This window comes from Protomyctophum parallelum, assembly GCF_964188405.1.
Source record: "Protomyctophum parallelum genome assembly, chromosome: 2".
In the NCBI taxonomy this organism is placed as follows: Eukaryota; Metazoa; Chordata; class Actinopteri; order Myctophiformes; family Myctophidae; genus Protomyctophum; species Protomyctophum parallelum.
This window is the reverse complement of record NC_139699.1, coordinates 58,719,319-58,732,669: the sequence shown is the minus strand read 5'-3', so window position 1 is coordinate 58,732,669 and position 13,351 is coordinate 58,719,319. Positions and strand designations below refer to the sequence as shown.

The following is a 13,351-nucleotide window of genomic DNA, read 5'->3' as shown; positions in this document are numbered from 1 at the left end:
CGCGTTGCAACGCATTGAGAGCTTGTACATCGGCTATTTTCAATAGATTCTCTACACATTTTGAACTTGTGAAATGGGACATTCTGCAATATGAATACTTTTACTTTTAGTACTTTAAGTACATTTTGATGCCGATACTTTCGTACTTTTACTCAAGTACATTTTCAAGTAGTTCTAAATTGCAGTATTGGTACTTTTACTTAAGTAAAACAATTGAGTACTTTTTCCACCACTGGTTTTTGATTGTTTAAAAAAAACAAAACATTATTATTATTGTCATCAGCGGCCAGCGCTTGGGGCAGCGGTGGCCTAAGGGTTAGAGGAGCCGAAAGGTTGCCGGTTCGATTCCCCGGACGGGCAGGAAAAATCTGTGTGGGGAAGTGATTGTGTGTGTGTGTGTGTGTGTGTGTGTGTGTGTGTGTGTGTGTGTGTGTGTGTGTGTGTGTGTGTGTGTGTGTGTGTGTGTGTTTCTGTGTGCAGGGGGGTTGCTGAAAATGAGCACCTGTGCTCAGCTGGGTAAATAAAGAATAAAAAAAAAATTGAAAAAAACATTTCAGATTGTCCTCTTTCTGTTCCAGAGTGCAACGCTGGCTACTACCTCTTCAGGCAGGGCTGCGTGAAGGCCTGTCCCCCGGGCTACTCCGTGGGGTCCCAGCCCCTCAACTACACGCTGGGGAACAACGTGGAGGCCTCCGTCCTCACCTGCCTGGCCTGCCGAGCGCCCTGCCTGACCTGCAGCGGCCTCGGCCCCCACGCGTGCTTGTCCTGCCCCGCTCACACCCGCCTGGACGTGGTCTCCGGCACGTGCCTGCACCTCAACCTGATCCGCGAGTCCCCCGGCAGCTTCATGGTGGCCCAGGGGAAGGGCGGGCCGACGCTCCAGACCAGCTCTCGGCTGCCCATCACCATCGCCGTGCTCAGCTGCATGGCCATCATCGCCACCTTCGCCGGCGTCTTCCTGCTGCTGCAGCTGCGCTCGGGCGCGCTCCCCAAGCTGCCCTCCCTGGAGGCCGGCGCCGGGGGCCTGAGGGCGGGCTTCGGCCTCGGGGGCAACAGGGTGGTGTCATACCGCGGGATCCCCACAGTGTGGGGGGAAGAAGGGATAAACACGGACTCCGATAATGAAGAGTTTGACGTCCACAACGAGAGGACTGCCTTTATCAAGACGCAAAGTGCTCTTTAACACCCCCGGCCGGGCCCTTCCCCACTCCTCTCTTGCTCTCAACAATCCCTCATCCCTTCCCTTTGATACAAAAGGGCTGTGGTACTGACCTTTCACAGTCGTCTACCTGCTTTCATCTCTCATTCCTTCTCATTGTCTCTCACTGGGTTCTTATCCGGGTCCTGCCTTTCGGATCGTGTCTTCCACACGTCTGTGGAAGGCCTATAAACAGAGGCTGTTTCCCAAAGCTGGCAATGGCCTGAGCTCTTGCTCTGTTCACAGTTGGGTGCATTTCCATTCAATTAACTCCTGTATCTCCCACAATTCGATCATGATCACTAGCAGACAGAGATTGTCTGTGATGGAGCCCACTTCCCCCCCCACAACTTCAGGGTTCCCTGTGTCACAATAAACATGCGAGGATTGTTTGCTTACTCCCTCTTTATTTGTTTCCATGGGTCTCGTTGCAATAGCCAGATGAGATTGTTAGAGGTGGGGAACACAGTTTTTCTGTGTGTGAATGTGAGTGTGAGTGAGTGACTGGGGGTAAATTTGATGAGAATTATAGTTCGTTTTGTTACAGAGAACAGCTGCAGCTGGTTCTGTCACAACTAGAACTATGAAATTATAATATCAAGTAATTGGGACTAAAAGTCCTATTGTGGAAAGTATTGCTTCACTGTGAACCCCGGAGAATTGGCTGAAGCAAACCTTTTAAACTGTCAAGTTATTAACCTTTTTGGCACAAATTCAGTATTTGTAAAAAGCATAATGCAACATCCCTACCAAAGTACCGCAAAACAATTTATATAAAACAAAAGACAAAAATGTAGAAATGTAACCCACACTCTGATTTCCGAAAAGTAAGTGCCTCCTCAGGGTGGATGTTCATGGATACGTCATTTAACTGGATGTAATGTCTTCCTTTTTTTTTTTCTTCTTTCTTTTTTCTTTTTGAGAACCAAAAAGAGTCCATCTTGGGTGTTTGGGTATTCAGTCTCTTTCATTTCGGGATTTTTAAAATTCTTTCTAGTTTCTTGTCTCTTCCTAGCTGCGTGCATCTGCATGGGTGCCATTCTAGATGTGAAGAAGCTGCCCTTTTGTCCTTCCATTGTCATCACCAATGCTGTCTCACAACTCGCAACGTTTTGCAGCTTAAACCCCCATCCACCGTTTTAGATTTTCGGCTGCATTGACCTTTCCCTGGTAATGTTGCTGTAATGTGATAGATACTATGAATTCTCCTGCCCTCTCAACCACTGAGCACTCGTATAGTAGAAACCCCATAGGCCTACTGACTTTTACTATTAGCAACTACAGTACATAAAATATAACCTGACGCTGCCAGATCCAAGAAGCTTGCTACACAAATTTGTTTCACAGCTTATTGGGATCTGGGATCTCGGGAGCAAATTCGATGACAGGGCTGTTCCTTTTTTTCAAGACACTTGGTAAATGATTGGATGGGACCGTCTGTCTCTCACCGTGTGGGCGTGCAAACACAACCAATCATATTGACGTGTCTATATAGCGTCACATCCGGTTTGGCACATATCCCGCCCTTAGCTCACGCTGATTGGTTCGAACCGGAGCTGTTCGGTGTTAGCTCAATCCCCTGAGCGATCTCAGATGGATGCTGTGTTGGGGAACATGGTTACCCAATACCGCCCCCATCTGGCAGAGTCAGGTTACATCAAATAATCCCCTGACAAGATTTCATCCCATCTGTGAAGTCGTGCTATATACTCGACAAGCTAAGGTTGAGAGTAGCTGCAGAGTTTGTGAAACATGTTGTCGCTGTCGGGCGGAAATTATATGTCCAAAACTATTACTTTTTCAGGAAATGCAAAAAAGAGCCTGTGTTCTAATGGATCCAATGTAGTTTAGTCACAAACGCTTAATACCTTTTATTTGTTATATATTAATAAAACCCACAGACGGACTTAACCACTTTCAACCTGCCCGTCCCTGTTTTGGGAGTTATAGACGAAGATTGTCTATAGCAGATATCGGCTATTTCATACCGTACGACTGTACGAAAAAACAAGAAAAGAAAAAGATGAAATACGGAGATACATAGTTTCTGCTTGACTGCTGATATCAGCTCAATACATTATTTTTGAATGAACATGAGGGCTTGTCAAAGCAGCTGTTAGATAATGTGGGACCTGTGATCAACCTTGTATCGTTTTGTGTTGTTTCTCTTGTAGTTGTACCGTACTACAGAGCAGACTGAATGGTACACGTTATGTCTCACAACTCGCTATCATTATGACCATGTGCATATTATGTGTGAGAGAGAGCTTGTCCAAGTGAAGTGCCCTATTTTATATTTAGTCGCACAACTGCGTTGCTCGCCAAAAATAGCTGACTTTCAAGTTGGAAATGTGAAGTGTCTTTTGACCACTGTCTCTCGTGTGAAAACATTTTTGGCCTGTAAGCTTTCCTTCTCTCCTTGAGCTCACAGCTTTGTACTTACAGATTGAGGCAGAGTTACACTATCCTGAGAATCTGACCTGAGATCAGAGTCTAAAAATGTCTTCTACATCCTGACAGTTTTCTGAAAAAGCTATGTTTCTATGTCAGTCGTCCTTTGAATTTTCAAAAATAGCAGACCTACAAGCTCGTAGCGCGCCACTCGGTGGCGCGCTATGAGCTTGTAGATCTGCTATTTTTCAATAGCTAAAGCATAACATGATGCTAACACCAAAAGGGGTTCCCGCCCAAAATGGGTTAAATGGGTAAATGGAGCATTTATATAGCGCCTTTATCCAAGGCGCTTAACATAGATTGTGCATTACATTCACCCATTCACACACACACACACGCATTCATACACCGATGGCAGAGGAAACCATGCAAGGCACCAACCTGCATGTTCAGCGTCTTGCTCAAGGACACTTCGACACTAACTCTTAATCTATTGTCTCACAGCTTCTCTACACCCATCATCCAGTCTCTACTCTGGTCTGAACCTGAGATTATGTTCGGTATATTTAGCAATTAACTAGAACTTTAATGTTATTAATAGCAACGATGTTTTGTTTTTTATCTTCAGTGAAAAATATTAACAGCAGTACTAAAGCAGTTTTTATTTAGAGCTGCATCTCATAAATTGATCCAGTGTATGTAGGATCCATCTGTTTTTTTTTTTTCGTTTTTTTTTCAGTCCAGAACTGGTGAGCTTGCTGAGAGAGGTTGTCATGGTGATGACATCTACCTCTCACCGTTCAGCAATGTTCATATTAGTCACAAATGGAAAAACGTTTCATGGGGAAGAGTGGAAGTAAAATCTCTCTCGATTTTTCTTTTAGAAATAACAAGCGGTGCCAGCTGGCCAGGTCTGGAAGCCCCGCGGCATGAATGATAACACCCCTAAATTATATATTTGATTTATCACTTGCATAATTTGCCTCTAGGGTTGATCATCGTGGGTGTTAACCCAAGTGCTTTAAATGTATGTTCTTTAAAATAGGAAGGGTAGGAATAGAGTTTTAAGTTTATACGCAGTTTGTACAACGGTGTTGTGTGTGCCGGAAATAGCTGATCTACAAGCTCGATGCGAATGCACTGTGGACTTGTAGAGTGGCTTGATCTTTTCAGTGCGTGTCTCCATCTTACAACCAAGTATTAGTCAGGCTTAATATTCATAGGAATGTTCATAGGAGTGTTAAGACAGAGCTCTAGAGTCAACTTGGAATCAAGAGCATTGCTTTCAGGCATTACACGATCTCTTCTGTTAGCAAGACTTGACAATGTTTCAATGTTGTTGTTGCTGTTGGTTGGAAACCTCATACTGTATTGTGAGCTCCATTTTCGTCACTCCCTAAACTTCTCTGCCTTTTTTTTTTACTATTTTGAAAAAGATTTTTGAATCGTTAATCTAGCCAATCTACATTGACACATTGTGAGCTTGTATGTAGACTGGCCATTTTAACTATTCAAAAATGTTTTGCAAAATAGTAAAAAAAAAAAAAAGAAAAGGCAAAGACGTTTAGGGATAAGGGGTTTAGCGGTGACGAAAATTGAGCCCTGTATGCCCCTGTAACGAAAGTCATTCTTGTTAATTAGCCACTTTCAGTTTCACAAAAACAAAACAATAGAATAGCAAAAATGGAAGATATATCTACAAGCTAACAGTGCGTCACATCGTATGTCGGCTATTTTTGCTACTCTTGTAGAAAAAATGACATTAGGCTACAATGACGAATTTGGGCATTCATTTATGAAAAAAACAAAGGTGGGGTTTCTGCCCGACAGCAACATATACATAGATTTTATGTCCCTGACAATCACAGTTTGTTTTCCCTTTTGGCAGGGATTGTTTGCTTGGAAGTTGTACAAGCATCACAAGAAAATGAAGCTTGATTTAAAGATTTCTTGATAAAAGCTTTCATTGGAGGTAACACTGTACCATAAATATGTTGGAGCTAATTTGATTAACGTTGTGAGATCATCACCTTGCACAAAATAAGCAAAGATTTACAACTAGAAAGGCAAGGTAATAAATGGCAAGTATCATAAACTTAATTAACCTTCCCCGCTTGCCAATGGCGGCAGTAACTCTAAAATGCACTGGGAGTCAGCTGCTTCAGCCAGGGGAATACACTTTTAAAAACAACCTCTAAATTGGGTTTTTAAAGTTATTTGTTATGAAACCTAAAAATGATGTGTGAATCCTTACAAAATGTATTGTGCAGTGGCTCACAAACTTAATTTCAAGGATGCCCACTTTGATATACAGTACATTGCCCTGTAAAATACAGTATGTGGCCGGTCAAGACTCACCCATGGCTTCCACATGCGTTTAGGGTTTGGGGATGGGGTTAGTACAGTATATGGGGCCCTATGGTCGGAATATTGGGTAGTCGAATTGTATAATGCTACGCACCCAATTTAACTGTGTACAATCGTATCAATCAATTAGCTCGGGGTCCCCTTGAACCCCAACAAGGACCCCAACCTCACGTTGTCCAGTACTATGCAGACATGAAGACTGCATTATCCATATACTGTAATACTTTTTATTTTATTAATGAACAGGGGATGTTACACCAGAAAGCAAATTTAGAGATGCTTTCCTATCTTAAATGTTTGCTGTTTATGTGATTTCTTTTGTTTTCCTGATTTGGAAAGTCATGTTTAAAGCTTCATCTCTTGACCTTATTTTGGTCTAAAAAAAAAAAGAATTGCGCTCTGCGAAATCTGTGCTGGAAAGTATCCTTGGTTGAAATGGTTCTTTAACATCCAATTCATGTCCAGATTGTTATTGAAAAGGTTCTATGTAGCTCCTCTGATTATCAGAAATGTCCTATTTTGCGTTGATTCATTCCTATCTATGCTACAACTATGGTGGTTAGTTTCAAGTTTGGCTTAATCCCAGCAATATCTTTGGCTTAACCAAAGACTGAACCCCCTTCTTTTTCTTTTTTTTTTTGTCCTGTGAGCCTATTTTGCATTTGGATATCGGCATCTATCAACTTATGTTTAATTTGTTTTTTTTCTCTGTAATTTTTGCCTTTAAATATCTACACAGTAAATGATTAGTGTTCATTTAACACTAACCCTACAGTTAGTTGGTTGGTTCCATAGACACCACCTTCCTGTAACAATAAAGTTAAAGTTGATGTGATAAAAAGACAAAAACAGAACCTGGTTTTGTCCAAAAGTTTAATATCTATATTCCAATAGTAATCATTGAGTGTTAATTCAGTAACGGGTGTCCCCAACCCCCATGCTCTTGGAAAACGGAAAATACATTTTTACTTCTGCAACAATAATGTTATCCAGTGAGAGAGAACTCCACAAAGATCATTTATCAGCTTCAATTACAATGTTTTTTCCAGTTAGAAATGTGTGATCAATTTCACTTTAGTCCTTCATCCTGTACGAGTTCTCTCCCGATTAGATAAAATTGGTGTCGGCAACTGAGAATGTATTTATAGAAGAGTTACTGTTACTGAACACTATAGCAATGATTGCTGTCAGAATATCGAAGTTTGCTGTCAGAACTCAGAATATCGAACTACACGTATAAAATATATATATATATATCACTTACACCACCTTGATATTAACACTGATTTTACTGTATAAAGATTTTCAGTGGCATTCTGCATGTTCAGCAGCTGTGGAGGGAGGCGGTAGAGAATGTATTGTATCCCATCACCATAAACAACTTAAGGGCTGAAGTGTGTGTGTGTGTGTGTGTGTGTGTGTGTGTGTGTGTGTGTGTGTGTGTGTGTGGGGCGCACGTCTTTGTTAAGGTATAAATGAAACACTTGGGTGTGCAGGCTCAGTGGAACTGCCTCATGCAGCTCTGTTGACCACTTCCCACCTCTTACGAGGTCACTGACCTGTGGCTGCACACAGTGCACCAGTGACCTATGAATAATAGAAAACAAAATGAACTGTATTACTTGGGACATAGCTCTAAAATAAGGCCTATTTTTGTACTATATGAATGGTGCAGTGTAATTTTCTTGTAATTTAAAGATTTTGTTTTTGTGCTTTTATTTTCTCCTTATTTAATTGATGTCAATTATAGATTCTACTAAAAAAAAATAAAGATCTATGCAAATTTGATTCTGTGAATTTCTTCCAATCCTTAGCATGCTGTGCTGATTCATAATAGAACATCAACTTTGTGGACATCGAAAAGATCACTCACACTTTCAACTTACAGTATCTTCATATTGGTTCTAATGTTCATGGTAAAATACCACAATATTTTCCTACTCCGTCTGTGTCTCACAGGAGGGCTGTGGGCACTTCAGAAACGAGAAGATGTTTTTGAAAAAATATTTAGATTTGTGAGAACAACATCGCAACTTTTCAGGAATAGAAAGCCTGCAGTTTCTATTAGCTTTGATTACCCATCAATGATGTCACATGGTGGACGGGTTTCTTTTTTTTTAACACTTTATTTTGATTTTTATTGATGAATAAATGAAAAAACATGTGTACATTTTGTTGTATCAGACATGTAAATATCCCCCCCCCCCCAATCGAGGTCAGAACAAGACAAATAAAACAAAGACGGACAGTACAAGACAGTAAAAGTAATTAGTAAACTAGTTTTGAAAGTACTAGTGAACATAGTAAGAAGAAAAAATTTTAATAAAATAAAATAAACAGAATTTTTCATCAGGGTATGGTATCTAGGTTACAGGTGAAAGGTATACTTTCTACAAACTCTATGAAAGGGGTCCAAGTCATAATGTATCTATCTTTAGAACCACTACGGTTGTACCTTAGTTTCTCTAGGGGAATCATGGAGAGAACCTCTTTGACCCACTGTTTGAACGAGGGAGGTTTCCCCGACTTCCATTGTCGAAGTATCAATCTACGAGCCAAAAGCGTTGTGAATGCCACAGCGTTTGCCTGAAGACCCGTGAGCCGTTCCTCGATTGGAGACACCCCAAAAACAGCAATCACCGGGCAGGGGTCCACCATTCCACCACATACATAAGACAAGGTGGACGGGTTTCTGAACTGCCCACAGCTCTCCTATGAGACACAGACTGAGTAGTGAGAATGTGTGATGATTTGTATCATGAACATTAGTGAGGACCAATTATATGAACGTAGGTTGGAAAGTGGTGACGTGGTCCTTTCATTGCATCATTGGTGTTACCGATGATACTAATAGAGGGTATGCGCGTGACATCATCATCAAACCCGGAAGTTATGCAGGGATGCCTACTGAGTGGCAAAAAACTACTTTCTGGCCTTGACAGCCCATACATCCACACAGAAAAGTCCTATCTGATTGCATTAAACAATGTTAAACTCACTGCTTTGCCACTCGATGTGCCATTCACTTTAAACATGCGCATACCCTCTATTAAGGCTACCCTCTATTATGTTCCATTGAGTGTACAGTGGTTCTCAAACCTTTTAATTTCACGGACCCCCATAACGCTGGGAGTGTACAAATGAGACCACAGTGACCACTGGTGTAGCAGAGTGTGTTTCTGTTTGACCAGAATGGAACAGAGCCTTCATTAATATCAGCGGTATAACGCCTGAAGGAAGTCCATTGACATGGATGTAAACACATTGGCTAACACTTTATTAGACGCATTACTCCAATGAATGTTCAGTTAACCATTTTTTAATGCTTGTAAAAAAATTCAAAAATCTTATATATACTGTACATATAGCAACAAGAACCCCAAAAAGGTTTCCCGTCCTAAATGGTTATTTAAAAGACCATTCTTACTTAGCTTCGTCCCAAGTGGGACATAAGGCTTAATTTGATGATCTGCCTCCAACGGGACATGTTGTGCCTCGCTTGTCCCATTTAAGGTTCATCTCCTTTAGCTGAGCTGTCACATTTCGTCACCAGGTGGTTTTGGCTTGACCTTGACTTCTTGTCCCTACTGGGGTCCATCTCACTCATACAGTGCAACCTTTGAGATTCGATCCAGGACCATTCGGAGTACATGACCCAACCATTGTAGATAGCGGCGTTTTTCGACACAACACTAGAGCACCTGGCCATTCTGTGCAAAGAAAGACCATTCTGGTGTCCTCTAAATGAATATACTGTGATATCAGGCATCTCCATTCTAAAAATCACACCCGTGTGAAGTGAGGGGCGCTCTTATCATCTTAAGACATTGAGGACAAAACAAACAGACAAAACAAACTCTGTTCATTGTTAATGGCATTTAATGTTTGTGTTAGTGACAAAACCAACATTAAACTCTGTTCATTGTTAATGGCATTTAATGTTTGTGTTAGTGGCAAAACCAACATTAAACTCTGTTCATTGTTAATGGCATTTAATGTTTGTGTTAGTGACAAAACCAACATTAAACTCTGTTCATTGTTAATAGCATTTAATGTTTGTGTTAGTGGCAAAACCAACAATAAACTCTGTTCATTGTTAATGGCATTTAATGTTTGTGTTAGTGGCAAAACAAACATTTAACTCTGTCCATTGTCAATGGCGTTTTTAATGTTTGTCTAAGGAAAAACAAACATTAAACCTGTATATAGTAGGGGCTAGCGCCCCTCAAAAAGTTAAAGGCATACTAGGTAGAATCCCAGGTATGCACGTGTGTAATGCTGATTTGCGCTCCATATACGGGCATACCGTTACCGTATCGGTGTCATATGGCCTTATATGGAAGGGGACAAAGACATAGTCGACTCCCAGGCCTTGTCCACACGTATCCGGGTAAACGGATAAACGTAGGTTTTTATATGCGTTTTGGGGGGGTCGCCCACACGCAAACGCGTTTTTGGTCCATATAAACGCATCTTTTGGAAAACTCCTGCCACAGTGTATTTCTTTAAAACTCCGCCTGTGTGTTCCCTGTGTGGACAATGTAAACGGAGTTTTGCATGGGTCTTGCCATTGGTCATATGGACAGAGAGATTTAAAAAAACGTGTCGTATGGACGGAGAGATTTAAAAAAACGAAAACGAAAACGAAAACGCTACGTTTATGTAGGTGTGGATGAAGCCCCAGTCTTGTTGGCCTGGAGAAGCTGTGACTACATCAATGTCGTCAGATGGGGGAGGTATTATGACGACATCAATGTCGTCAGCTATTCTGACATCCATGTCAGATATATTCAGTAGCACATATTTTCTTAAATGGACCTGTGTGATTCAAGCAACACGCCACTCTGTTTTAAATGAGCGAGATTAACTTCACCAGACTGAACAACCAGCGTTTTGCAATGTTCGGAAAACTTAAGAACCGAAGTCCTGCAAACGCAGAGTCGGTATGTGGCACCGTGTCCTGTGATGAGCGCATCTTACGGGACTGTCACCAGCTGTACGTCGACGCAGACAGTGGGCTGATCACAGTAGCCCAGTCTGTTGGTCTAACGCTGCAGCCACCGAGGAAAAAGATCACGGTCATGGTGATGGGAAACCACTCGGCTGGCAAGAGCACCTTCATCAACTGGTACGTCGAGGAACACATCCAACGCACCGGTGTCGCTATAGAGACCCAGGGCTTCACCTTCGTTACTAGTGGCCGCAAGAGAGAATCTCTCACTGGAAACGCCACCTTTCATCTATACCCACATTTCAAGCCTCTGCAGGAATTCAAAGGTGTGTCGGAGTACCTGAGCACGGAGATCTGCACGTCGCGGCAGAAACGCTTCAGCCTGGTGACATTTGTGGACACGCCGGGCCTCGTAGACGGAGACATGAAGTATCCCTTTGAAGTGGACCAGGTCATCATGTGGCTGGGTGAACAGTGTGACCTGATCCTGGTGTTCTTCGACCCCATGGGCCAGGCTCTGTGCAAGCGCACGCTGAACATCGTGGAGCGCCTGAACGACAAGCACGGGGACCGGCTGCGCTTCTACCTCAGCAAGGCCGACGAGGCCGGCGGAGACTCGGACAGGCAGAGGGTGATGATGCAGATCGTCCAGGAGCTGTGCAAGCGGCCGGGACTCAACAAGTGTGGCTTCGACATGCCCACCATCTACATTCCCACTCCGAGCAAGCCCAGCCGCTGTGTCAACCAGATCGAGGAGCTGTGTCGCACCGTCGAGAAGACCATCAACCAGACCCTCCAGAACACGCTCAACACACTGGAGAAGGACTGCGAGCTCATCACCGAGGCCATCGAGATCGTCCTCGACGACGACATGCAGGCCAGCGTCGAGAACCAACGGCTGCACCTCAAAGGCTTCTTCCTGGGCCTGCTGGGGCTCAGCATGCCACTGGCGCTGATGGTCCTGCTGCTCGTGAGCAACCTCTCCAGAGACGTGCTGGAAGCGGTGCTGGGACGTGACAGCAACACTGCGCTCTCTCTCCACATGACTCCCGTGGTGCACGTGTTCAAGTCCCTGTCTGCGAAGCAGCAGTTCTACGGATGTGGCGTGCTGGTGCTCCTGTCCTACATCCTGCTCCTCCTCGCGAGCAGATCCTTCGGGACTCCGCACACTCTGTCGCGCAAACAGAAGAGGCAGCTGCAGGAGAAACTGGATTACGTGCAGGACGTGGTCAAGGGCAAAAAGAAAGCAATGTATGACGACTACCTGCGCCAGAGTGTCTGTGATCAAGACATGGGCTGCTTGTAGAGAGCCCAGACACCACAACAAAGGCATTCCAATGTGTCCTTTCTACCATATAGGACCAAATGCATTGTACCTTTGCCTATAGGTGTCAGACAGCAACACCCTGGATGTAACCCCTGTGGTTGCCTACAGTACAGGCAAGCATAGCACTATATTGTTATTGCACTCCAGTGCAACAGTGAAAACGTTTAAATAATTTAATACCGTTTAAATCGTGCAACAACGCTCTATTCTCCCCTCCGATTGGCCAGCGATTCGGAACTCGTCCCAAGGCATTTGTGCACTTCATGTGCCCTCATCGGATTGGACCGTATGCAGTGACATACCCAACTCAGCTCTTCCAATTGGGCAATGTTCCTAATCGAGATTGGCAACCACACTCGCAATTCCGCAGGATTGCATCTTTCTGGTTATCACTGATACACTATGTAGGCTGTTATTATGAATATATATTTTTTTGTTTTACATGTGAGCTGTACGTTTTATTATTGTTTTTATTGAGAGAATTATTTATACGCTGTTCCAGGATTTTGGTCTTAAGCCACTTTCCTCTTAAATATTATTATATTGGAATAAATGCTAACTATTTATTGTAGGCCTATAGTAACTTCACAGACATTCTATTTTCATGTTCAGTAGCACTGCTTTACTTGCTTGTGTAAGTTGCAGGGTTAAGACTTACACCAGTATTATTGTATAGTACTCTGTACTTTGTACAGAGGTGGACAGTTTCAGGTTTCACCCAATATAGTCCACGTACCTTCATCCCATGCTGTAGCCGTAGGAGTCATCTGATGTTCTGCGATGTGCAGTCTGGGAACCCATTGGCAAAAAAGGGACAGAACAGCGCCCTCTGCTGTTTTTTTTACTTTGCCTCTTGGGCGAGTATTATTCTAAGGGCGCAGCCCGCAGCCTGATAGAATGTGGATAACAGGATGTTGGCCCATTTGATCCGCCCTCCTCTTCCGACGGGGCGTTTATGTTGTCATTCCCCCAATCCCAAATGTTCAGAATGCTCCTGCCGAGTGCCGACAGATTGCAGCTCGGAATCTGTCCTTGCCAGATTATGTTATATGTAACTGGAAATGACATGGCGTGACTTGCCCAAATATGGTTGAAATCCTACTGTAAATCCACA

The 13,351-nt window shown here is 43.1% G+C and overlaps 2 protein-coding genes across 2 annotated transcripts in view; both read left to right on the top strand.

The window, feature by feature from the left end:
- Nucleotides 1-1,183, top strand: part of furina (furin (paired basic amino acid cleaving enzyme) a) — a gene marked incomplete at its 3' end in the record, with an annotated part of 96,500 nt that extends 95,317 nt beyond the window's left edge. The window contains exon 16 of the mRNA XM_083759590.1: nucleotides 579-1,183. Coding sequence (XP_083615716.1) covers nucleotides 579-1,183 — 605 coding nt within the window. The remainder of the gene's footprint in view (nucleotides 1-578) is intronic.
- Nucleotides 1,184-10,857: 9,674 nt separating this feature from the next.
- Nucleotides 10,858-12,216, top strand: LOC310854713 (uncharacterized protein; the record flags this gene model as incomplete). The annotated part of the gene is made up of 1 exon (XM_083759386.1): nucleotides 10,858-12,216. One exon carries the CDS (start codon nucleotides 10,858-10,860, stop codon nucleotides 12,214-12,216), a length of 1,359 nt encoding a protein of 452 aa, XP_083615512.1.
- Between the last annotated feature and the right edge of the window lie 1,135 nt (nucleotides 12,217-13,351).